Source organism: Acinonyx jubatus, chromosome A2 (assembly GCF_027475565.1).
Source record: "Acinonyx jubatus isolate Ajub_Pintada_27869175 chromosome A2, VMU_Ajub_asm_v1.0, whole genome shotgun sequence".
NCBI classification, from domain to species: Eukaryota; Metazoa; Chordata; class Mammalia; order Carnivora; family Felidae; genus Acinonyx; species Acinonyx jubatus.
In genome coordinates this window covers 113,148,883-113,176,755 of record NC_069383.1, presented here as the reverse complement: position 1 = coordinate 113,176,755, position 27,873 = coordinate 113,148,883, and the positions used below count along the sequence as shown (strand labels likewise).

Here is a 27,873-nt window from a genome sequence, read left to right as displayed (position 1 = left end):
ATGTGGGGGCATAAAAATACATCTAAGTATTTTTCCCTGTAGCTCTGTTGATTGTTCCTGGGCAGCTAGAGGCTGTATCCTCTTACTACGTATGTGAGTTTTATCTTCTGTGAGGCTCTGAGCTGCCCGGGCTACTCCTCCCGTAGATTCCAAACATCTGCAGGCTCTTTGATTACCACTGTTTGGAAAACCCAGAATAGGCTATAATTGTTACTAAGTCAGATGTTCCAAAGCAGAACTCTTCCTTGATAGGAAGCTGAGAAAGCAACATGGAACTGTATTAAAACAAAACACAGCTACACCGGAATTTCAGTTCTGCCATCAGCTTGCAATGTGGACCTGGGTCACATCTCCGTACCTGTTTTCACAGGCAGGGGTCTGCCTTTGATTGTAGTATCTGCAGCAGGTTCCTAGGGTTGTAAGAAGCGCAGAACATATTCAGAAGACACCGTCCCAGCCCTTGAAAGCCCTTTTGTGCCATCATTTATTTTCAAATGAACATCTCCAGGAGAGGCATGCAGTTACTTTATAGATATGTGTAACTTAGTCCCCCACTCAGTTATATTTTGCGGAAAATATTCATTAGCCTTTAATGTATTTTGATGACTATCTCACGATGTGTTTTTTTTTCCTTTTAGCTGTAAACCATTAGAGTAGTTATCAGCTAATAGAAAAAGAAAACTCCAGCGGGATATTGCTGTGTAAAGAGCCAAATGGTTTTTGGACACTGAAGGACAATGAGTTTCCTGACTGCAGGAGAGTCACTGATACCTTAACAGTATGGTCCAGTTCTCCACAATTAAAAACAATTCTTACACATTCGTTATGCTCAAGACACATAACCATCCTAGAGCTCCTATTATTATTCCCTCTTTAAAGATGAGGAGACTGGAGTGCAGAGAGGTTGGACATTTTGTCCTGAGATCACGCAGTTAGCTCACAACAGAACCAGGCCTATGATGCAGGCCTCCTTGCTTCTACCTCAGTGCATTCTGAGCATGATACCCCCTCTTGGAAGCTACTTCCCGTTGGCTAGAAATGAGCCAAATTGACAAATGCACTTGGAAAGCTTCACCTTGGGAAAATATGCTGGCTTATGATTTGTTTTTATCACTTTTTAGAATGACAATAATCTTTTACGTTGTCCTACTATCCCAATATATTCATGGCCAGGAAATTTTTGTCTTTTACTCTTTTGTTCCTCCCAAATAATAGCAGCTAGGACACCTGTCTCACATACAGGCTGGACTACAGACTATAGGTCGTAGTAAAGCTGAGTCTGTGTATTCATTAATGAAAAAAATCGGGGCACAGCAAAACAAAAGCAAGTGAAGACCTCTTTGTAGCTGATGTGTCTATGGAAAATCAGTTGTGTTCGTTTGAAGGGAGAGAAATAAAAGGAGAAATGGTGACATGGCTAGAAATAGTTAACCGTGTAAGGCACATTTTTAGCAGCTTGCTGAGAGCCAGTGTGGGATAGGGACCTGGAGGCTGGGAGGCCGGGAGCTGGGAAGGGAGTTGGACAGGGAAAGAACCCTAAAGCAAACTGTTTACTCCACACTTTTGCCTTGGGCCATTTTTTTTCCAGGAACTGCTTTCTCACCTTCTCTTTATCTCCCACTCCAGACCTGCTATCCATGCTGGAAATCCCATCAATTTAATAATAGTACCTGGAAGATAGGAGGAAGGCATTTAAAAAAAAAAAAAAATTCCCCCAAGTAGGCAAGAATTTAAATGTACACTACCAGTGACTGGTATACTCTTCCCTGTCACTGAAAGGCAGAGAGCCCAGTCCACTGTAAATCACTTTAAAACCTCACGCCAATTGGCGATTTGGCTCTCTAAATCTTTGAGTTAAAAATAAGATAATTGTAGACTCTTTATGGGATAACCGAGTATTAAGGATTTTAAGAGAAAGGGCCGCAAAATGCTTGATTATGGGCTTCTCAAGTTCAGAGGCCAAATGTTTGTCATTTTTTCCCCTATAGTAACTAACACTGTGCTTTGCCCATAACAGTTACTCAGAATGTATTTGCTTAATTGAATTAAAAACTCTTGCCTATGCCCCTTTGAAATTCTGGACTTTGAACAGAGAGCCTCTCACTCGCCCAATATTTGCTAACCAACCTGGACATCATTAATGGTCTAGATAGAGGCAGAATTGCCTCTTGTTAGGGTCTGGAAAAGGAAAGAGAAACTGGGCCAAATTAAAATAATCCAGTCCCTGATTACACAAAACTGAAATAGAATTGTTTGGCTCTCTCTTTTCTCCTTATCTTGCAAAATCAAATTAAGCATTAGTGGAAAGAAATAGTTCAGAGAGGAATATGAGACAGAAAAGAAAATCCAAAATGTGATTTCCAGTGAGACTAGATATTTGTTCTTTATCTTACGTGGTCATGTTATTTATTTGATAGCATCTCTCTCAGGGGCGTTATGTTATCTCTTGGCCAAGACTTATGAAAGTTAAGATTTGCATTGATAGAAAAAGTCATGCAGAAGTATGGACTCCTGAGAGGGTAGGGGATGTGGAAAAGTGGCCATGGCTGGTGCAGTAGAACAGCTTGGGTCTCATTATACACCCTGCTTGAGACTGATGTCATTAGCGTTGGTTAGGCCAAGCCTGGGGGAGGCTGTTCAGCATAAAGGACGGCCTGTTACCCAAAACCTTTGGAAAAGGAAATGACTTTATTGAAGAGGCCATTCTTTAAATTTGTCTTACTGCTCAATTTAACCATTGCCTATTCCATCTCATTTTGGGATACTGGCTAATCTCTCCTCTCAGGACCTGTACCAGCATATGCCTCTAGGCCAACCAGGGCTTTTCCCTTCTCAATTAAACTTCTGTCTCCTGTATCTTATTTCCTGGTGCTACTTGCACCTTTCAAAACAGATAAATGAGCAGATAAATTAAATGCTCTGCTTCCCTCCCATGTTTCTTAACTTTAACATCCTATCTTTGGGATATGATACTCCTACTTTTCATTGTCTTGCCTAAAAGTATAATGCTTGGGAATTTAGGCTCAGGGCCAGATGGGATATGGAATCACTGGATATGGATAACTGGAGAAGAAATTTCAATAGCAGTAAGCCTTTTAGCCACCCTCAAATGGGAATGGCATTGACTCTTCTCACAATCTCTTTCCCTTTCTGTGGCTTGTGCCAGCCCAGCAGCGTCTTTTAAGAGATCCCACTGAACTCTGAAAAACATGAATATAGAACCAGGGTGCCTGTTCCATGACGACAATTTGAGAACTGAATGGACTTTGGAAGTTCCCAGTGTTTGAATATTACCCTGATGTGCCGAACACACTGGGTGTATCATTGTCACATGATCCCATGTTTGTTGATGAAAATAAACAGAGAATGGTTTTCAAAAACCATTTTCAGTGCCATGGTTTGTCATAAAACAATAAATAGAAAAACCCTTGGTGCGCCTGCCAACTTTTCATCCCATATCTGAGAGATGATGAGGCCCTGGCTGCACTCTATCTGCAAACAAGGAATAAAACTTATTTGTTCTATATTGGACTTTGGGTCGCAAAGCATCACATTGCTTATGATGGGTACGTGTAGAGTCACTGTTTTTATAATTATGAGAGCAAACTGTGCCATCATAAAAATGGTTTTTCTAAATAGTGTGTGAAATATGAAACTACCAAATAAAAACAATATGGAAACGTCACCTTTTGTGAAAACAATTCTGTACCCATTCAAATTTTCCTATTCTAAAATTTACAATGGCCGTCAAATTTAGTAACTCAAGCTGTTGGGAAGATATCTCTTCTTTTAAATCCTACACTTACAGCTAAACAAAGTGTGGTCTCTTTCTCCTTCTCTATGGAAAAGCCTGAGGGAGTTGGAATTTGCTCCCTTGAGAAGAAAGATACCAGACAAACCGTCAGAGAAAAGAGACTTAGGAGCCCCGGTATAAATAAAGAACAGGATAGTAGTGCTGATTTGTTTTGATGGCTGATGAAGAAATTGGGCTCCTGGGATCATTAGTCCATATATTAATGTTAATAAAATAAATTCCTTTACTGCCAGAACTGTCATGAATAGCTAAAGATAGATCTGAACCAATAGTGTTCTTTCAGACAATAAATAAATAGCATATAGTTAAGAGCATGTGGATTTTTTTTTTTTAATGACTAGATTCATTTGACTAACACCCTTGTTTGCCAGCTGAGTAACGCTTTGGATGGCAATAGATGGCTTTTTAAGAGCTATGGTTATGTGCTAGTTCATTAGAGTGTGAATAATTCTTCCCATTAAGTTTTTATTTGTCTTCAATCTCTAAACCACGCAGGAAAACAGAATTACATTTGCGAGATTTTTCAAACTTAACTTCAGTCACATCCAGCACTAAACTAGCACTTCTAGGACATATAGTTCAAAAGTCCCTGCCTCCAAGACCCCACCATAGAAGAGCTTCTAAAAACCCCAAATTCCTCCAGAATAGTCATTTTATTTAAAAAAGAAAAAGTGGGGAAGTCATGTAGAAAGCAACAGAAAGGGAAAAGAACTAATCATGAGTCAGGAGATCCAGTTCCATTTCAAAGTTTGTTGTAAATAGTTATTTGACTTTGGAAAGTCTCTTGGCTTCATTCAACTTACTCATACCTCGTCAAAGAATGATGATGTAGGTGATTTTTGAAGACCCCTTTGGTTCTATAAATCCCATGGTTCTCAACAAGAGGAAACTAGAAACAGGCAAAACCAAAAAGACATTGAAGAAACCCAACCAATGAGTTTTGATTCACATTCACCCACTATAGCTAATCCAGAAGAACCAGGTATCTCTAAATGGGTGAAAGCTAGTCAGAAGTATAAAAAAGGAAGAAGGAAACAAAATGAAGAAGATAGGCCCCAACAATTCAATTTTTCTTCTTTGAGCCTTTGCTCTAAGCTATCATGAAAACTAAGGATATCGGGAGAGATTCATGAGTGAGGCACACATTTTTTCAGGCCAGTTTTAACTCTGACGTGTTCACCAAGTGATGGTTTGTGAGAGGGTAGAGTTGTCTCTTACACTAATTATAGTCTCCAAAATTGGAGCAATCACCAGAACAATCTTTGCTTTGGTTGACTCTCATTTATCTCCTTTAGCTTGCTATTTTAGTACTCAAAAAGAGCTGTAAACTTAGAGCATTCATTCATGCATAATCCCTTTCATAACTTGTATATTAAAATGCTGATGTTATGGACTGCTAAGGAACACTATTGTTCTACTTCTCCAGTCAAAAAAGTAAACTTTTATTACTCTACTTTGTTTTCATTATTAAGCCAGCTTCCTCCATGATCTTTGTGTTACACATTAAAGGCATGCAAGAGGTCTGTAACTAAATATAATTATATTTATCTATATAACACAGTACCTTTAATCCCATCCTGACTTTGATATGGAGAGCCATTTTTGAAAATCAGAATATATAAAAATCAATTACATTTGATGTATCTCTCTAAAGAAAATTACTTTCCTCTTACAGAAACTGTTTTTGCTTCCCCTAAAAAACACTGTGTTGAAGTGCAGTTTTCTTCATGTCAGTCTCACCTTTTTCTGGTCTGCCCAATATTTGAGAATTACAAGCATCACTACGGCCAGAGGCAGATTCACTTTATATAAATTAATGAAGCTTAACCTTCAGGGCTTCTCTTTTGTACAGAGCCCCTTCCAATGTTCTGAGAAGGGCGCGAACAATTTTGCTCTTATAATTTGTATTATTGAACCTAACAGTTGTTATTAAATGTACCCAATGATTGAGTGCATTTCAGGCCCCACAAAACCTGGATCTGTCCCTGATAATGTCCTAGATGTAATTAAACATTCTTTCCTGTTAAGGAGAGGTGCTTATCTGGCCATTTGATACAATGTCTGAAGATAAATGCATCCTTAGCTCCAAACTAGAGGCGTAAAATCATTAAGACCAAATTTGAGGATGATATGGTTCCTCTTATAACAGCAGATCATCAGATGATACCGTACAAGCTAATAGAACTTAGATGGCTTCCCTTTGATGTGTAGAAAATACAGAAATATGGAAGTGAAGTCCTTTTTATGTAGAACATTTTACCAGAAGTGCAATATTAAATTAATAACCCAAGATAAGTTACACAAGCCAAATTCCACCTGGTTTTAAGGTCAGCTCTCTGTAAATCAGGTGAGTCACTATCTTTTCACTGTTTCAGGGTAAGGAGGTCCAGGGTGAAATGTGCAACTGTTTGCAGGCTAAGAACCGGTGAATTGGTAGCAAAGAAAGGCAGGTCTCCAGGCAGACCATGTCTGGTGATCCCTCTTGCAGTTTGACAGATTTACATGGAGGCCTGTGCAGACTTTAAAAATGCGATGAAAACAGCATAATCTTGGAAAAACAAAAAAATCCACTGGTATTCATTTGCATGTCAATATCCAGAATTCTCTACCAGTTCATCACTTTTCAAATGCTGAAGGGATTTTAAAAAAAACAACAGAATGGTTTGGCATGATGGTGGGGGCTGCTGATTCCTTTCTCTGTCCTTGAGTGTTTACTGCCAGGAAATCCTGACCAACATCGATTGCCAAGGGGTTAAAGTCACATTGTTGTTAAATTGGGAGAGAAAATTAGCAGGATTTTGTGCCCTATGTTCAACTATCACAGAGTTTCAAAAACAGGAACCTGGGGCTTTATATGAGGGGACAGGGGAAGTCAAGGGGAAGAGTCACAGGGTGATTTATCAGGGCATAGTTCCAGATAAATTGCTTACATGGAGGTGGAAGAATTTCATGCATACATTCTGTGCCAAGAAGCCAAATGGTTGAGCAGAAGCTCATCCAGAAGTTGCAGTGGGCAGTTCTGGGTACAGTCTTTCCAATGTGAAGAGGGGATGATTTACATTCATGTTATTTTGTACTTCTATATATACAGGTATACTTTTCAAGTATCCATACCATCAGATTCCCATGGCAGTAACGAAAACCAGTATTTCATTAACATAAGTTTATAATATGCTACAAAACTCCTAGAGGACAGAAACCACTAGGTTCTATAAAAGCAAGTCTTTCTCATGATTAGAATCTGACATTCTGGGGGAACTCAGCACATTTTAACTGATGTGACTGATTATCTGCTCTTTTTTTTCCCCCTCTCTCATTAATATCAATCCTGAAATAGAAAAAAAGAAAAAAAAATACAAGCAGAGTGTCCAAAAACATAGTAAGCATTATTTGCTCCTAATTTAGTTGAAGAATTAGAGCCAACAAGCAAACCTATTCTTGAGTCCACACATCTGCCCTCCTTTGGGGTTGGCTAAACAATACAATTGAAGTGAAGTTTTTGGTTAGAAAAGTAAGAATTTCTGGAATAACTCCAGTGAATGGTGTTGAAATAATATGCAAGTTTGGAAATCTACTCAACATCTAAGAATCCTTAGTGTTATTTCCTTCAATGTAGAATAGACTTAATGGTGAAAATCAAAGACTTGTGTAGAGATTAATAATCTCCAAACCAGTGGGTCTTAAAGGTGGCTCCTTCTGCCACTCATTCTGTTGCTTCCTCTTGCCCATCAGGAGGGAATTCTGAGCATCTCTGCTTAAGAGAAATGTCATGTTCAGTGTGCATGCATATACACGCACACTCACACAAATCCACATATACACCACACACACAGCTTCTGAGAAATGCAACTAGAATATCTTCAAGAGAAGAAATGGAAATATCCAGCTTAATCCATCCCCCTCAGTTGGGAAATTTGAGCCTAGGAAAGATAAAGTACTTTCCTAAAGTCACATGGTTAACCACAGAATCCAAGCTATAAGCCAAATACCCTCAACTCTTCTTCCAGTGTTTTCGAGCATACGCTTATTTGAATGGGATTGAGGCTTAACTTCTACAGTTCAGTATTTCCAATGTATGTAAAATGCTGCCCCTTCTCAATCAGAGTAGCCGGAGGATTTCACAATGACCATAACCCTTTGGTCAGTTCTATACAAGGAAATGAAAGAGAAAGATCACTTAATGACTAACAACTTGCTTTTGAAGGCAGCCTATTGCAAACTTGAATAGACTGATCCATGTGTTTTTATTGATTATTTGACCTTTAAGGACAGATATTTTGAAAAATAAGTTCAAAACCCTTTTTTAATTTTGCCACTTTATGCAGCGCTTACCCACAGGCTTTAAACATCTGGCTGTTTCTAAAACAGATTGCTTCCAGAGCATTAAGAAAAGAATAGACATTTTCTTGGCTTGGTATTTCTCATCTGCTTTCAGACTGATTTCTTTTTAGTTATAAGTATATTTTGCATGCACACTGCGTTTCATTTGAGATCTGAGTAGATTTAATCTAAAACTGCAAGATTACTTTATGTTCAAGTGGATGTATTCAACCCTGAGTTGCCGAAATGATTTGTTTTTTATTGAAAGAAGGTTAAAAACACATTCTATTGAAAGCCAAAATAAACAACGCATTTTGTATGATTTTAAAAGTCAGCAACAAAGACTCTCCAAACAACAAAATTGGAACTCTTAGCCAGTCATAGGTAAACTGTTGCAGTATAAGCTGAAAGAAAAGAAGACCAAGCTTGGTAAAATATGTTTGGATCCAGAAGACAATTAGGAGGAATAATCAAGAGTTAAGAGTATTTTCTCATAAAGTATTTTTGACCTTAAAGATTCTAATTAACAAAGCAAATGTGTATAAAGAAACTGGTAAGGTTGTTCACCCTAAATTAGAAATCTCCAACTCAACTACCTTTTCTCCCTTTTTTTGCAGCCATTTGTTATCTATGACATGAATTCCTTAATGATGGGAGAAGATAAAATCAAGTTCAAACACATCACCCCCTTGCAAGAGCAGAGCAAAGAAGTGGCCATTCGCATCTTTCAGGGGTGTCAGTTCCGCTCAGTGGAAGCTGTGCAGGAGATCACAGAGTATGCCAAAAGTATCCCTGGTTTTGTAAACCTTGACTTGAATGACCAAGTAACTCTCCTAAAATATGGTGTCCATGAGATCATTTACACGATGCTGGCCTCCTTGATGAATAAAGATGGGGTTCTCATATCAGAGGGCCAAGGATTCATGACAAGGGAGTTTCTAAAGAGCCTGAGAAAACCTTTTGGTGACTTTATGGAGCCCAAGTTTGAGTTTGCTGTGAAGTTCAATGCACTGGAATTAGATGACAGCGACTTGGCAATATTTATAGCCGTCATTATTCTCAGTGGAGGTAAGATTCATCTTCTTATCTTCTGTGAAAGGGGGTGGGATTGTGGTGGGATGGCTGAAAGAATTTTGACTTCCCTTAGCATTTGTCCTTTCCTCTGTACTTACTGCATTTTGCTACAGAAAATGCCAATGATCTAATGCCATGAGAGCATCACTACACAGGTAAAATACCAGGAAAGAATATCACAACTTTGCAGTTTAAAGGCTGTCAGAAACCCAGGCTTTTTTTTTTTTTTCCTTCATAATATTTTTTCAAGTCCAATCCAAACATGGAAAACAAATGCCCTTCCCTTCCCTTCCCTTCTCTCCAGAAGTCCAATATATTCTTCATTTCATTTAAGTAATGACATGTACAACTTTGCTTAAGTCAGTGCTCACTTGGCATAGAGAAAGCACAACTAACTGGTTTGGGGCAGATTTTGTTTCTGCCCTACCATCAGGAAGATATTACTTTGAATTGCATTCCTAATATCAGGAATCAAGGAATATTTATCTACTGACTTCTGCCCACTCTCTCAGGAAATCTACCTATATCCAGAAATCTTTTCTGATGGCTTCCCTGAAAGTTCCTTTGTGAGATGGTTAGTTGTGATTAAGAATACAACCTGAACCAAAGAGCACACAGAGAAATAAATTGAGTTATTTAGCAGTTCATTGTAATTTTGTCCTTGTAAGTACATGATCTAACTAACCAACTCCAAAAGCCAGATTTTCTACTAAATGCTACTTTCATTGGCTTCTCCACACATTTCCAGCTTAAGTAGAAGAAAGTTTTACTGTTGTTTCTTTTATAAAATTTGTTTACAAACAATTGCTTAAAAGCAATGAGTTTTCGTTACTGAAATGGACTTCAGGTGAGCTTTTTGTATGTACTCTACAAAATATCATCTGGCAAAAGCTGACGTGGTGGGAGGGAGAGGGGTTTGGTTGTCCTATAGATGAAAGCTGTGTATAACTGTCCAAGGTATTGTTAAGAACACGGTGCCTTCTGTCATCCTTTGTTGTCCAATTACTTGGGAGCAGAGTGCTTCTAAAATTAGGTGCATCATGTGTTAATAATAATAATAATAATAGCAAACACTTATTAAGTACCTACTGTGTCCAAGGCAGTATTCTAAGTGCTTAATACACATTCACTTAATTCTCCCAACCCAGTGAGGTAAGTACCATTTTGCAAATGAGGAAACCGGAGCACTGAAAGGTTCAATCACTTGCCCAGAGTTACCCAGCTAACACAAGATGGAGCCAGAATTATGAACTCTGGCAGTCTGGCTCCAGAGTCTACAGTAATACTGCCCTTTACATGACTTGGGTGCAAATAGATAACACATACAGCGCAGGTTAACTCTGGAGCCTGCAGTACAGTGTCAAGTAACACATTTAAAAGTGACATTTTGGGGATTATATTTAATGTAACAAAAACTACCATCCAGCATGTTTTAATATCTTCACTGAATCTATTTAAACAGATCAACCCTTGATCCTCCCCGGATCCATGACTAATTCAGCAAAGAAGAATGAGATTCTAATTTATTTGAGGTTCATTAGGAGAAAAAGCTTAAATTTTGAAAACCCAGTTGAGAAAAACAAGTTGATATTGCTTAGCTAATATTTTGAGGCACATTTTACTTTTAGTGAAAAATAGATTTATTAATATTTGATATATTTCTGAGATTTTTCCTAAGCATACCATATATACCATGTTTTATTCCTTTTATTCACTTAATCATTTCCCCAATCATGTTGTTACATACTCTTTGTTAATATATTTTATTAATTTTTGAAAATAAAAGTAACACATGGTCATTTCATAATTGAAAGAGTACAGAAAGGTATGAGTGAAAAGTAAAAGTCTTTGTCCTCAGAATAAAATAAGATTAACAAAGCCCTGTTTCTCCTCCTGGAAAGTATCTATGCATGTGGTACCATATATATGTATATGTGTATGTGTATATGCATATGTATGTATACACACACACACACATACTACCATTCTAGTGACTGGGAAATATTCCATTTTATAAAGGACCATTACATGCTAAATTATCTCTTTATTTATGGTTGCTTATAATTTATTACAAAACCTATAAAGAAGAATATAGAAAACTATTGAATATGTGTTCTAAATTTGTGTTTTAGTGACCATTCTTATATGTAAATTTCTGTCCAAATTCCAAATTCCTTTTTTTTTTTTTTTTAAGTTTATTTCCTCTGAGAGAGAGAGAGAGCATGCATGCTCCTTTATGAGCAGGGGAGGGACAGAGAGAGAGAGAGAGAGAGAGAGAGAGAGAGAGAGAATGCCAAGCAGGCTCCATGCCCAACTCAGAGTCCAGTGCAGGGTTCCATCTCACAAACCATGAGATCATGACGTGAGCCAAAATCAAGAGTCAGATGTTTAACTGACTGAGCCACCTAGGCATCCCCCCAAATTATTTACTCATTCTAAATTACCAGAAGTGGAATTGCAGGGTAGATGGCCATGAATATACATCTTTTAATGTTTTATTTACATTAAAGACAGAGAGAAGCAGAGCATGAATGGAGATGGGGCAGAGAGAGAGGGAGACACAGAATCTGAAGCAGACTCCAGGCTCTGAGCTGTCAGCCCAGAGCCCGATGTGGGGCTCAAACCCACAAACCATGAGATCATGACCTGAGCCAAAGTTGGGCGCTTAACCAACTGAGCCACCCAGGCACCCTGGCCATAAATATTTTTAAGTCTTTTTGTCACATCACTGCCAGATTGTTCTCCACAACATTTATACCAGTTTGTATTCCCACCATAGACATACACTAACAGAGGCATTTGAAATAAGCCATTCAACATGATTAATTTCTAGCTGGGGAAGGATAGACAAGAAACAGTCATGATAATTCTGAACTTTTGAACCTGAGCAGTATTGTTTTACAGGCATGTGAAAGAATAGGGTGTTTTCATCTAGAAAAAGATGCTATTACTGCCCATAACTCACGGATTATTTAAAAGCTAGATTATTAAAAAAAAAAAAAGTGATTTGTTAGGCTTTAGATTTTTCATTAATTGGTTAAAAAAAATAACTGAATACTTTGATTCAGTTTAATAGATACTGCAGGCTTTGGCTTTTAATTATGAAAATTTTAAATGGTACAATTTAAATATAGATGCTGTAAAAATGAATTACTTTTGGTCTTCTACAGACTACTTTAACAGTAGCCAATATCCAGATCTTATTGGATCCTGACAACAATGAAAGAAATCTGAAGGTAGCTGCCAGCCATAGATTAAAATCTTATACCTGTGGTTATAATGAGAAGAAAACCCTGTGAATAATTTTAGACTTCCTTTTAAAAATAGAATTAACCATTGACTGGTTTCCATATCACAAAAGGCAAATCCTTCCCTGACCAAAGTTTGCTTTTGTAGATGAAGTCTACAGGCAGTAGATAAGAATGAATAAACTGGACCCCATGTTTGCTCAACACACAGGAATTTGATTCTCTTCTTTACTCAGAGAAGCCGATTGGGTATAGGTCAGAGAAAGAACTGCTCAAAGCCTTTCCAGTCCAGAGACTGGACTCCAGTAAGATCAGAATCCCAGTTATCTGTAGTATAGTGAGATCAATATCTCAGATTGTGGTTTATTAGAGTACAACATGTAATTTCTCAGTTATTTTTTTTCCCATCCTGGGTTTTCCAGAAAAGAAGAACATTCATATAGGCAAGAGGCTTTGATCCAGTAAACAAATTTCTGATCCTACATAATCTTAACAAGAGTGATCATTTTCTCCTCTGTAGTTTACATTGAAGTCTATGGATTGCTTCAGAATGAAGAGCTTCTTTGGCAGGGGTCCCATTGACCTCATTCTGAGCTAACCTTAAAATCACAGAAGAGTTTCATTCTGGTGAAGGCATCATGACCCTAGACTGAAGGGAGTATGGGGAGATGGGCATCATGTAAGAGTGAAGTGGTTGGAAATTAGGGAGATTAAGGGCAAAGGGTCCCCAGAAGAACAAAGAGGATTTTTTTTGGGGGGGGGAAGTATCTGATTTGACCCAACTAAGTATTTGCTGAGGAAACTGGAGTTGCTATAGTAAGATCACTGTCATTCAACTTCAACCATAGAAACTGCTGATACTGTTAGATTTGGTAGTTAGATTGGCCTGGTGCTTAGCATCTTTGGCTGTCTACTCAGCTGTCAAACCAAGCTAGCTGAGAAAGATGACCTAGTTCTTCTCAAGTTTTTCTCCTCTCTCTCTTTCTCCTCTGAGCTCAAGGCAAGAAAAAAATGGGACTAAAAAGAACAACACTGTAGAATCAGACAAAGGACAGCACTTCATACGTTTTCAACAGCATTTCGTATACGTTCTCTTATTAGATCCTGAGAATTTTTGTGTATTTTTATTCTCATTTCATAGAAGGAAAAGCGAGGCTCGTAGACTTAAGTAATTTGTCTGAGATTGAACAACTAGTGAGCCGTGGAACTAGGGCTGAAACCCAGGTGTCCTGTCACCTCAGAGTGCTCTCTCTGCCACACACCCTGTCCCCTTCCACCTGGCTAGTGGATCCTGGTCACCCTTCTTACACTTGTGTTGGTGGCCGCAACCTGTGCTGTCTACACAATACTCCGTAAGGTATGGGCCCATAATTTAGAAGTCATGCTTCCTCAGTAGTCGTGATAAGTAACAGCTTCCCTTGCTCCCTCTAGGATGGGTGGTGTCAAGAGTAATAAAACTGCCTCCAGCAAGGGGCATGTTTGCAACTGGCGCCACAGCTTCATGCCAGCCACGCTAGCAAACTCCCAAAACTACCCAGCAACCACAGCCAAGTGTAAAGCTCAGTAAAGCTGACAAGCTCCAGGACACTCCATTGGACACTTTGCCCCCTTGAGCATTTGCTGTTCAGTGAAGAAAAGCATAGGAAGGTTCCAGCTGGAACTCTGCAACAGGAAAAAGCTCTTTTTGTTAATTCAGAACAGTTTGGAATCCATTACAGTTCTTCCCCAACTTCCAGGACAGGGGGGAGGAAATTCAATGGGTTTTACAATATATTTTTTGAGGCAAATTGCCACCGTCATCCTAATGACAGAGAGGCTGTAAATATTGATACAGTGGCCACAGATGGTAAATCATCAGCCTCCTCATTTACCCTCTTGAGTCTGGCTTAGTTACGCAAACCACCTCTATAGCAGCTCCTTCCTCTTCCAGCAATCCCAGCCATGTTCTTTCTCGGTGAGGCAACTTTGGACTCCAACTGTTCTTGGAGTGTTGCTATGTGTTTCTGCTGTTGAGAGGGTAGGGGGCAGGGAGAACAGGGTACAAGAAAGGGGAATTGTTCTCATGGCTGTACATCTGCAGATCAAGGAAGAGTAGATATTCTGAGACAATTGAGTGAGTCTTAGTTCTATCAGGTCAGTAACCTGAGGCTTCTGTTTCTTACCCTTAGTCATGACTATATATGTGTGTGTATATATATATATATTTTTTTTTAATTTGTTGGAATTAGAATCAAAGGACAGCATCTAGTTCAGAATATATACTTACTAGGTGCATGTTGAATGCATAATAGTCAAATAATAATAATAATAATAGTAATAGTAATAGCAGCTACCATTTATTGAATACTTCACCATGTGCCAGTATATACTGAGCACTTTACGCACATGCAGTAATCCTTGTTTAACCTTTCCTGCAGCTCTGCAAAGTCTGTTATTATCCCCATTTTACAAATGGTGAAAACAAGTTTAGAGAGATTAAGCAACTTGCCCAAGGTCACAGAGCCACTAAGTGGTGAGGCCAAGGTTCAGACCTAGGTCTCTCTGAACTTAAAACTGATACCCTTCTGTGTATTGGGATGTGGAAGCATCCCAGTTAATTACCTTGATCTGGGAGTTTGGTGCAGTTATCAAAAACTGCCCATTTCATTTTGCCTCTAAATATTTCAATCAAGAGTTTTCATGTTTTAGTCCAGATATTACTTAATAATATCCAAAGCCCTTGAGACACCCTTTTAACCTAACAAAATTACACCCTAAGTTTGAAAATTGCTGTGGGAAGGAACTGGGCCCGGTATAACACTGAAGACTGGTACTATGTTCTTAAACTTGTTCAGGTAGCATGGCCCTTGGAAACAATGGCACTGGATATAGCACTCACCACAAAAATTGGCAATAAGCTTTAAGTAACAGAGTGAATACATTTGTTCTTAATCAGGTACCATCCTACCAGCCAGGTTTTAACAGCTAAGTGTTGCAGAAAAAATTTATGAGAGAAATTTTGAATTGTTAAAATATCATCCAGTAACTTAATTTCATCTTGTCAGTCAAAAACAATCAAATGAACATTCATTCAGCTGTAGCTGCAAACACTTCATGCCAGTTCATAGACATAGGGTTTGAGGACTCTGAGTTTGAATGTTTCATTTCTCTTCCCCATCCCTAACTGCCCCTCAAAACCTTGAGGCTATTTCCAGCTCATTTGTAATCTTTCCATTTTCTGCAGAGCTATTTCTGTAAGTCAGAATGAACAGTATAGCACTTCTCTAAACAGAAGACAGAGTACAGGTGCCTGAGTGGGCCTCCACTTTTCTTGAGGAAACCCCGAGACCTCTGATTCTGCAGCGCCCAGTGGCCCCCACATCTTCTTTGTCTGTTAGCATCATCCTTAGTTAACTGGGAGGAGACAACCCAAAATAGTTTAAGACTTACCCTCCTATGCCAATTAAATATCCAGCTATTTTATCCATACAGTTTTTTGTACAAGACTCAGGCTGCTGCCTAAGTGGTAAAAGTTGTTTTTCTAACTTCTTTCTCATGATATTGAGAATAAACAAGGACATACGATTTCTCATGTTTCTCAGCCCTCAGTAGGACAGTTGAAGAATGTTGTTATGCGGTTCAGATCTCTCATCTGGGCCATGATGGTGTCAGAAAGTAATAGCATTCATTTTTTTTGTTTGTTTGTTTGTTTTTAACGTTTATTTATTTTTGAGACAGAGAGAGACAGAGCATGAACGGGGGAGGGTCAGAGAGAGAGGGAGACACAGAATCTGAAACAGGCTCCAGGCTCTGACCTGTCAGCACAGAGCCTGATGTGGGGCTCGAACTCACAGACCACGAGATCATGACCTGAGCCAAAGTCGGATGCTCAACCGACTGAGCCACCCAGGTGCCCCAATAGCATTCATTTTTAACTGAAAAATGTTTAATGGGCACCTACACTGTGTCTACATAGTGTATGGCGTTCGTCTCTTCTGCTCTTCCCACAGTGCTGCCATGACCAGTGGGAGACCCTTGTGAGATGACCAGGATGGCTCTGAATAGTGACTCAATTAGGAAATGTCCCATTAGACCACTCTTTTCATAACCTTTGTAGACTTGGTTTGGACAGAGATGAAGTATATCTATGAGTTCTCAACTGGCATGCAAATTCTAAAAAACAAAGAGCTGGCAGGGGGATGGGGAGACAGGGAGAAGATGAACCCTACTAGAATCATCTGAAAAACTTAAAAAAAAATACATGAGTACACATGAGCGCACGCGCGCGCGCGCGCGCGCACACACACACACACACACACACACACACACACAGGCTTCTGTTGATTGTAGGCCATAGAAGCATCTTTCTCTGTGATTGCTCAGAAATACCATCTCTTCCTCACCCTGGGCCTGGTAGGCTGGAATCATCTTAGTAAGTGAGCACACGATTGTGTTTGACCTCAGTGACAGACATGGGATTGAAAGCCAAACTGCTGAGTCATTCCTGTCACCGCACCAGCAGTCTTGGAAAAGGTTCAGTCAGTCAGTCAGTGGGCTGCTTTTTGGAGCACTTTATCATTTTGGGTTCTCACAATGTGTGTTTAAACTCTGGGTGACCCCAGGCAGCCTTCCAGACTGGCACAATTCACCAAGACATTCAGACTGATCATCTGCAAGTGAAGAAGAATGAAACTTGAGGACTGGTTCAAGTCACTTATCACAGAGAGGCCAGCACAGGTTGTGAAGGAATCATGCACTCCCAGGGAAAGCACCTTTCAAGGGTCTTGCCAGCTTCACAAATAAGAAAGCCAGAAGACGCAGGATGGGGTATTGGAAAACATTGGACTCACGTAGACAGCCCTGAGTTCAAACCCCACCCCCTCCTCCACCACTTACTAGATGTATGGTTTCACTCGATTATTTACCTCCCTGGGCCCTAATTTCCTTATCAGTACCCTAAGTAAATGAAATAACATTACGTGAAGGCTCTGGCACAATGCCTGGGACATGGTAAGCACACAGTAAATGCTCATTTTCCCTCCTCCCCCCCCACCATGATAGAATTTGAAGTAGCTCCACAGCAATCCTGCCAGTCGTATTGCTTGCAGTTCCACCAACAGACATTCTTAAATCCCTTATCACAATATAAATGCCCCCAGGGAGCTATCAGCTAATCCCTTGTATCAGCTATCACTTTAAGGGGATTAGTTGTGGATTGAGAACAAAACCCCAAGGGAAAGAGACACTGGAGGAAGGGGGAGTGGCCTGACAAGCTAAGGGGACAACTCTAAGCCCCCTTGCCCCTAAAAGAGACAGAGAATAGCAGCAGGAGAGTGATGAGTTTCCACACTCCCAAAGTTCTGATAAAGTTTTGGGCCATTAGATGTTGAGAGGTCATTTTTGAGGTTAGTTAGAGATCACACCTATGTTTTGAGATCACAGGCTCTTCTCAAAAACATCGGAAAGGAAGACATGGAGTGTTGCAGAGAACTTTTATGTTTGGTTATTGGCATTTCTAGAGGTTGAGGAAGCAAGGAAGAGTGGTTGGATTTGGAGCAGGAGTGTGTCCGACTTGATGAGAAAGAAGAAATCACTCTCCTTCATCTTTTCCTGTCCAGCCTTCTTCCTCTACCTCCCGCCCACCCCCCATTTCCAGTCCTGATCCAGTGTTGGACATAGAAGGAGCAGAAATTTATCTATATCCCTCGGCTCAAAGGAAGAACACACTGCTCTCCTGGCTCTGACACAGAGAAGGGGAGCAAACCGTGTGGCTGAGCTTCATTTGAGCAACCTTGAATGACTAGAACAGGGAACCCTAACTCCAGTGTGAAGGAAGACAGGAAAGCAAGGACTTCCCAAGGGCAGGATGGAAATCTCAAGTAAAATTTCCATTCTGAAAGACCTGGAAATAAAACTGAGCCCAAGCTCATTTCACTCCATGGAGGTACCATTGAGCAATGCAAAGAGCTTTGAGGACAGCAAAGAAGAAAGTGCTACCCACCTGTTATTAGGTACCTTCGTGTTTACTGCCATAGTTGGAGAGGTGGCTTTTGAGTAGGTGAGTGTTTAAGATGAGGGAAGTTGGTGTGGAATGGCTACTCAATGGCCAGATAAAAGAAAATATGCCTGGCTTGGTTTCATCATGGTGGTTATCCCCTTTCACCATCTTGGCCACATCATATGTGTTATTGTTGTGAGGAGTGATTGTCATTTGGACATAGAGAAAGCATTAATCAGAAAAATGTTAGAGTGTTAACCCACTCCAGAATAAAGGACTCTGCTGGCTACATGTGCCTTCATGGCAGAATATGCTCGTTACAGAAGATCTTTATCTGTTTGATAACACGTTTACAATATCTGCTAGTTCTGTTGTCCCCTTGCCCAGACAGCCACCATCAACTGCCTTGCTGCTAAAGTCATCCATGGTGCAGCCTTCTGATTAATTTAGGCTTGCCCTGCTAGGATTCCTAATACCAAATCTCCAGCAAGGTGCAGCTCCAGGAGTGGAAAGGGGAATAACATCTGGAAGAGGGAATGGAGAGATGGCTGAGAAGAAGGGAGCAATTGAGGGGGAAAGAACAGGAAATATAGAGTACCCAGGAAAATCAGGGAAATGAGAGAAGAAAGGTAGGAAGGAAAAAGAGAAAAGTGACATTATACTATCAGAAATAGCTACCTTACTATGTGTCAGGCACTGCGCTAAGAGCTTTCCATCTATGAGTTGGACTACTCTTATGTCTCCATTTTTTTTTAATGTTTATTTATTTTTGAGAGAGAGAGAGAGAGAGAGAGAGAGAGAGAGCACGAGTGGGGGAGGGGCAGAGACAGGGAAACACAGAATCTGAAGCAGGCTCCAGGCTCTGAGCTGTCAGCACAGAGCCCGATGCAGGCCTCAAACTCATAGACCGTGAGATCATGACCTGCGCCCAAGTCAGACGCTTAGCCAACTGAGCCACCCAGGTGCCCCTTTATGTCTCCATTTTTTAAGTGAGGAAACTGGGGCACAGAAAGGTTAAGAAACTTGCTCAACGTTACCCAGTAAGTAAGTTTTAAGGCTAGGATTTCAACTGCTTCTCATTAAGGCAGGAGTGCTTACTCTTGCCTGTGCATCAGAATCACCAGGGAGCTTTTAAAAGCTCAAGGTCATACCCCAGGCCAAGAAAATAAGAATCTCTAGAGATGGGGCCCAGGTGTTAATTGGTGGGTTTTTAATCTTTCCACATGATTTCAGTGTGTAACCAAAGTTGAGAATCACTGCACTCCATCAAGCTCCAATTGAAAATTAAACATGAAAAGAAGCATACATGTGAAACTTTCTTACAATATTTTTCCCCCCAAGGGTAGGAATGTGGGAGGGAATTGCTACAGGCCATACCATAGTTTAGCAAAGGTGAAGTTGGCTGAATTCACAGTTTTGCCTAATGCTCACCATGATTCCGATAGATCAGAAAAGTATTGCAGAATCCCTAACACCATCACTTCAAGGAACAAGTAAATTGAGGCACCAATGGCTTCCTTGTTTTATTATTGCTCTTAGACTGTCTTGCTTATATGCATTCAACTACAAGAATGAGAATCTGCCCAAACCCCTCAAACATGGGTCTGCATCAGGAATTACCTTCTAGTGCCCCTGAATTTGTGCTCCTACCAGGAGCAGTTCAGAAATCTTCCATTTCCCAACTGTGTAAATGCCAGCCCAACCCTGCTTATACTCCTGACCCCATCCCTGTGGAAACTGCCTTTATTTGCACAAACCAAGAGAATAATAATATCTTACAAAGCCCCAGTACGTAGCTCATTCTCACCAGAACCTTGTGAAAGAAACAGCACTGTTCTAAAAAAAATTAAGCCAAAACCCAGAAATATTAGAGGACCTGTCCAGAATCATACAGAAACTAAGTGGAAGTGATACAGGACTCAAATCAAGTCTTCAGTTTCCAAATCCACTGCTCTTTTTAGCACATCTGTGAACTTTGGAAGAATGGAATAAAGGACATTGGAGAGGAAGTGTAAAAGGAAGTCCTACCTCCCCTTTGGTTTTCACCGGGCACCTGAACTAAGGTCTTTCATTGTCCGTGATCAGTTTACAACTACCCAGCTATCAGACTTCTTTTTTTTTCTGAATCCCCTGGATATAGTCCTTTTCAGATTACTCTATTTCAGAAAGCCAAAAGACCAAAGCTTAAACAGCAGCTCTTAGAATAGAGACAAAACCACCTACTTGGTTTTTCTCCCTCTCCTCCTGAAGACTCCATTGGAGCCCTCTGCTTCCCTAAGACACCTTCTGAGAAAATCTGTGTTCAGGAAATGCCTGGCCCAGGTGGGCAGATCCCAGGAGAGCCAAGAGAATTGAAATCTTCTTCAGATAGCTCTCCACATAACAGAGCCAGATCTGGATATGATGGGAGTTTAATAGGTTTGCTCATAATCAGCAGCCCTCGCTAATCAGTTCCAGCATTGTGTGAGTGGGGACCAGAAAGGTTGCTTTCCCAATTCTTTGCAGCCTGGGAGTAAGGAACCACCAGTAATTGACTCCAGCTTCCTAGAGGGTTGTGTCCTGGAGTATGAGAATCAACACTCACTTTCCCATGAGGGCCTTCTAGACAGCCTAGGCCAGTGAATGAGGTCCCTTGACCCTGATCCAATCCCAGACCTCAACTCTGACCCTCAGCAAGGTGTAGAGAGATCTCAGACGGGGTTTCTAAAAACGGTCTTAGCAGGCACTGAGCCACTGAGGAGTGGAGAGGAAAGGGTAGGGACCCAGGATGGCTCTGGATGCTTAGACAGATTACCTAGCTTAGCTCAGCAAGGGTTTGAGTGTGTGTGGAAGGAAAGTGAAAGGAAGGAGAAAGAGGGAGAGGGAAGAGGGAAGGCCTTGTAGCTGATTACAGGGTAGAAGGTGGGGAGCAAACCTGACAGATCCCTTTTGCCTTTGATTCTAGGGATTGCTTTAAGACCAAAGGATGCTTTTTAGGTTTTTTTTTTTTTTTTTTTTTTAAAGAAGCCAAGTGTTTTAAATTTAAAATGTAAGACTGTAAATATACTTTTCTAATTAAATTTTGAGTGTATTTTCCCCAGGTTAATTATGTGAATTATGTATTTATAGGGGAGAAAATTGGGGCCCCCTGAACTTGAACAGCTTGCTCTGGGTCACAGAGCTGGTCAGAGTGTAGTACTTTTTACACTTCACTGCAGTCTGTTTTGCCTTGACTGAGGCTCAGTAAAGGGGACAGTGGGACAGATCTGTAAGTGATCTAACTTGTCACTGGAGAAAATATAAATCAGTGGCCACAGAATTTCAGCCCTTCAGCCAAACTTCATCTGTCACATAATAAAAAAATAACTTGCCAAAGAAGGGTTTGAAAATCCAAACCAGACCCTTCTCCACTCCTCGAGGAGCCAGTTCCATTATACTGCACTGAAGCCAAGTGTTTCCAGCAAGCCTGATCAGCTGCGTTTTAGGGTTTGGTTGTTTGAGCTGTCATGATAAATGAAGCCTACTAGGTTAATGTAATCTGTTCTGCAGAAGTTTTGACTGATGCTGCCCAAGAGGAAGGAAGAAGGAGAAAGGGCTGTAAGGAGCCAGTGTCCCAGTGAGCCGAGGTTGTACACAAGGGTGTGGGGTCCCAGCTGGTGGAGGAGCCACATTCAACACCTGCCTTCACACAGAACGCTGCCACTTGAGATGCAAATTCATTTGCATAGCCCCTGGCAGTTGAAATCTGGAACATTTGTCAGGGAGAGAATCAGCAGTCATGAAACCAAAGGCACTGGTCCAGGACATGTCAGAGGCTGAGGCATCAGGGTTTTCATTACTGCATGGCAACTATGAGAAAAGGCACAGGCCCTCGAGGGGCGCGATTATCCAAGCCAGGACAACATCACTTGTTTCAGCCTCAGAACCTGTGATTTTTGCTGATGGTTCCAAATTTAAATGCCAAGAGAGAAAAAGTATACTTATTCCAGTCAATGGGTTATGTTAGAGATGTTAGAAGAAAGAATCGATCCAAAGTTTCCATCTGTAATTAAAAATGGAAAAAAAAAAAAGAATGAAAAGAAACTTAATGTAAGAGAATGTTCAGAGTTCCGAAAACCTCATCATGAGGCCGTCTAACATTTCTCTCCCGTGCCTCACCTCAGTGGATAGAGGTTACTAGAGTTTATTAGACACAGAAAAACACAGTTTAGAAGAGACTTCTTCATTGTGTAGCGATCCTGTCTTTAGGCTTGTTCACCAACCAGGAGAATTGTACTTTTCAATCCAGGACTCAGCCAGAACAACCTTCTCTCACTCATTAGCTCAGCCAACTGAGTGCTTCCTGTGTTTCCACCGGAGGCTCAGAGATGATCAAGGCATAGTGTCTGCCCTCTGAAACCTCATGACCTCAAAGGAGAGATAAAGAAGGAAATCAGTACTTACAATACAATTTATAAGTACAATATGCTTATAATACAGCATTTGAAATTAAACAGACTTAGATTCAAATATCAGCTCTGCCATTTACTAAGAAGTGGCAGATTTGGGGCAAAATTTAACACCTCTCTCTCAATCTTCATTTTTCCCTTCATAAAACACTGACCTCATGGAGTTATTGTGAAGATCAAATGATATATTGTGTAGAAAGCCCTTAGCACATTCTTTGGAAAATGATAACCATTCAATAAATGTAGTCTCCTCATAGGATAGAGATCGAAGTGTTTATAAGGTGCAACAGGTCTAGAGAAAGCGGGTTGGGAGAACAGGGGAGAGGAAGGGATAATGTCAAGGAGGGCTCCCAGGACATAGGAGACATGGGCTTATATTTTGAGGAATAGGTTGAAGTCAGTAAGATGGGTGAAGGGAAAGGAAGACCATTTCAGGAGGGAGGAACAGAATCTGCCTCAGCACAGTCATGACAGAAAATAGGATGTTTGAGGGACTTACTATGGTAATACCTTAATATGGCCAGAACAGAAGGATGGTTCCAGAAAGTGATGTTAGAGGATGAAGGGTAGTAAAAGGTAAGTAAAAGCTCTTATACAGTGCCGTAGTTTACAGGGAAGGGAAGACAAGCTAAGGTGAAAAGCCTTCAAGAACTAAAATTTGGAATCAATACAAGGTGTCAGGTGAGTGTCCTGAATGATGTACAAGAATCCTGCACCTCTCTGGTGAGCTTGACGGAGAAAACCTTACATGATAACCACAATGCAACAAACTTAGAAATTAGAAAATAAACTTAGAGGTTAGAAAACAAGACATACACCAAAACTTTCCACTTGGAAATTTTAAAACACACTTCTGTATAACTCTTAGATTAAAAATGAAATCAAAATAGTAAGACATACTATTTGGAAGAGAGCTACATGAGTACTGTTTACCAAAGTCTATGGGGTAAAACCAAAGTGACACTCAGGAAACTTTAGAGTTTTAAATGCATCTATCAGAAAACAAGAAATACTAAAACTAAATGAATTAAGCATTCAACTCAAGAAGCCAGGAAAAGAGAAAAAAATAAACCTAAAGAAAGTTAAAAGAATGAATTAGTTAAATTGAAAACAAAATAGAATTTTTAAAAAGTTAATAAAACCAAAAGCTGTATTTCTCTAAAAAGAAAAAAAAGATAAGCCTCTAGCAAATCAGATTTTTAAATGACAGAATATACAAAATAAAAAGCATTCAATTATAAATAAAAATGATAGGAGATTTCAGATTCTGAGAGAATGTCATTACAACTCTATTTCAATATGAATTGCAAAAATTTTACTTTTATAAAGAGTAAAAGGTCTTTACTAAATCTCGACTAAGCTCTTCACTAGGAAGATTAAATGCTATAGAAGAAAAATTAAAGGTAGCCAGAGATTTACCATCAGGTTCAGAGAGTTCTGCCAATGAATTCCAAGAAGCCATCAAGGAACAGATCATTACTACATAGAAACAGAAGGAAAATTTATCAACTCAGTCTATAAGGCTAGTTAACATTTATTACCAAACAGACAAAGGATGGCACAAAAAAGACATTTCTGTCACAAATTTTAAACTCAAAATAGGAGCAAATACAAAAGTATAGGGAAATCTATGAATATAATGTACTATACTAGAGTAAGATAAAACCATATGGTCATCTCTTTAGAGAGAAAAAGTTTAAAGCATTTGATGAAATGCAACAACATTCCTGACTTAAAAAAATTAAAAACTGTGTAACTCTTAGAAAGCCAGGAGTAAAATGTATCCCCCATAATCTACAGTAAACTTCATAGTTGTGGTAAGCCATTAAGAATCATTTTCTCCATGGTTAGGAATAAAACAAGAATACCTCCTACCACTACTGTTATTTAATACCATATTAGAGATATTAGCCAATACACTATGGCAAGAAAAAGAAATGAGAATTATAAACACTGGAAAAGAAGAAATAAATGAAACTGCCATTATTTGTGGATGTAATTGTCTATCCAAAATAGAAAAACAAATCCGTGATAAAAACTATTTGAATTGATAAGAGTTTAGGAAATTGGAATATATTCAGTGTACTGAAATCAATAATTTTTTTCTAAGCACCAGCAGGGATATATTAGAAAAGATAATGAAAAAGAAGCATAGAATACTATTAAGCAAAGAAGTAAGTTAAAGAAGTAAAGGATACTGTGTTTAAGGATTCATCTAACAAGATCCACATGAAGAAAAACATGAAAAGTTTAAAAGTAATTTAAGTTCATTGTTTAAAAATTCAAATACGGAAAGTATAAAGAAGAAAGTGAGAATTACCTCACTACTCAGAAGAAAGCTCTGTTAAAATCTGGAGCTCTATCCTTCCAAACTATACCAGTATTTAAAAACTATGTCTTGTCTCACTGAAAATGTATATGCTGGGGCGCCTGGCTGGCTCAGTTGGTTGAGCATCCCGCTTGTGATTTCAGCTCAGGTCATGATCTCACAGTGTGTGATTTCAAGCCCTGCATCAGGCTCTTCGCTGACAGCACAGAGCCTGCTTGGGATTCTCTATCTCTCTCTCTCTCTGTCTCTCCACACATCTCTCCCACTCACACTTTCTCTTTCTCTTTCAAAAATAAATAGACATTAAAAAATATATATGCTATATAAGGATATATGTATATATACATACATACATACATGCTATATTAAGGGGAAAAGGCAAAGCTGTTTAAAAAAATTTTTTTAATGTTTATTTATTTTTGATAGAACACAAGGTGGGGAGGAGAAGAGGGAGAGGGAGACACAGAATCTGAAGCAGGCTCCAGGCTCTGAGGTGTCAGCACAGAGCCTGACACAGGGCTTGAACCCACAGACCATGAGGTCTTGACCTGAGCTGAAGTCAGTCACCCAACTGCCACCTGGGCGCCCCAAGGCAAAGCTGGTTTCAAAAGTATATCTAAAGCTGTGGTGAGAAAGTAAGTGGAGGTTAGAAAACAGACTCATCAGGAAAGAGCAGAAGTTGCAAATGAGATTTCTGAGTGAGTAGAAACATACTGGCAAAAGAGTCCGTCCTCAGTTGGGGGGGGGGGGGGGGAGGATTACGCCACCATCATGTTATGTCAACTGATCAGACAGATTTAGCCCCAGCCGGGAAGTGATGCCCCTGGAAAGAGCTCTAATAGTCTTGGTTTCAGTCCATCCTCCTGCTCCACTGTCTACTTAACCTCCCTCACCACCTTATTTTAGAACCAGAGCAAAACAAGCCAACAAAAAGACAGGGGAGTAGTTTCGCTGAATATGCCTCAGATGTGGGGCCAGAGAATGCTGTAACGGAACCTCTTGTTCTTCTGCTCCCCCAGACCGCCCAGGTTTGCTGAATGTGAAGCCCATTGAGGACATACAAGACAACCTGCTGCAAGCCTTGGAGCTCCAGCTCAAGCTAAACCACCCGGAGTCCTCCCAGCTCTTTGCCAAGCTGCTGCAGAAAATGACAGACCTCAGACAGATTGTAACAGAACATGTGCAGCTATTGCAAGTAATAAAGAAAACAGAGACAGACATGAGTCTCCACCCGCTCCTACAAGAAATTTACAAGGACTTGTATTAGCAGAGAAGTCCAAATTCACTGACCACGTTTTCCTTCTTCCAGTTGCACTATTATTTTGAGGGAAAATCTGACACCTAAAAAATTTACTGTGAAAAAGCATTTTAAAAAAGAAAAGGTTTTAGAATAATAGATCTATTTTATGCATATTGTTTATAAAGATACATTTACAATTTACTTTTAATATTAAAAATTACCGCATTATGAAATTGCTGGTTGTATTTGAAGACTGAGTCTTATGCGTTCCCTCCCCTCCCCCCACCACCACGCTCATTTCCTTTTATTTCCTTCCCCTTCCTTCCTTCCCTCCTCCCTCCCTGCCCCCTTTCCATCCCTCTAATTTCCTACACATTTGTCAAAATGGGAGTGGAACTGCGGACTGACTTTCATTCTCAGTAAATTAATTTTTTCTTCACTTTGCTCTTCTGAACCCTCCATCTGCCTTAACACCCACAACTAAGAAAGGCAGGGAAGCCTCAGGACAAAAACTTCTCAGAGCATGTGTTTCTTAGCCTGCATGTGCGAGTCTGGGGCATATCCCTTAGGCCTACCAAGGATCAAGTCTTCTTCCACAACCCCAACCAAGACTTTCAGTCACCAAGAGCAGCCTACGGGCAGGGTTCCACGGCATACATGGTATACCCGGGGGCAAATGCTAACTGCTGGGAGATGTGGGTAACAGGTGTTTTAAAATTTGGCACCTGCCAAAAAAGAACTTAGAGTTGAACTAAGGAGAAAAGATTAATCTTTCTTAAAAACAGATTATAATGCTCGGTATAATCATGGACCAATAAATGGCTCAGACTCTATGTACTGTGAGAGTTCAAAGGAAGTAAGGATGGATGAAGATTGGAATAGTTAAATGTGACTCTAAATTTATTGAAGTGGGCTTCAGAGGATGTGTTGGATTTGGGATAGGTAGAGAGTAGGAGAAAAGATATTCCAGGAAAGCAAAACAGCAGGAACAACAAGAAGAGGAACCAAAACCAACCGTGAATGAGGGAGAAGAGCCACGTTCCAGTTCTGATGTACACAGACCAGTTTTGCTATAATTATTCCTACTGTCCTCCTTGGGACCACCATGCCCAGAGATCTCTTACTTTTCTAACCTGAAAGTCTAATTATCTGTATCATTTAGGTGATGCAGGCCTCCCCAGCATGCAGATTATATGTTCCCTAAAAGGAGGGACCTTCTTGGCACATTAATAGATTCAATGATTGAAGCCACCAAATTCAGTGACTTTGAATCAATACAGTGACTTTGAAGACTGCCTTCAAAGAGAGACCTCTCGAGGTCTTTCTCCTCCAGGATGGTTATATCTACTGACCTGAATTACTTCCCTGCTGCTTCTCCCTTAGTTTATCTTTCCTTATGGCTCTAATACTTAGGAGGATGTAACTTTACATTTGAGGCTTTTAA

At 40.0% G+C, this 27,873-nt stretch overlaps 1 protein-coding gene across 4 annotated transcripts in view; it reads left to right on the top strand.

Annotated features, from left to right (window-relative positions):
* The window catches only part of PPARG (peroxisome proliferator activated receptor gamma), a 134,345-nt gene extending 107,683 nt beyond the window's left edge, over positions 1 to 26,662 (top strand). For all 4 annotated transcript variants that reach the window (XM_027042668.2, XM_027042669.2, XM_015074649.3 and 1 more), the window contains 2 exons: positions 8,752 to 9,202; positions 26,209 to 26,662. In XM_027042668.2, coding sequence (XP_026898469.1) covers positions 8,752 to 9,202; positions 26,209 to 26,456 — 699 coding nt within the window. In that variant the 3' untranslated portion in view covers positions 26,457 to 26,662. The remainder of the gene's footprint in view (positions 1 to 8,751; positions 9,203 to 26,208) is intronic.
* The last annotated feature ends 1,211 nt before the right edge of the window (positions 26,663 to 27,873 follow it).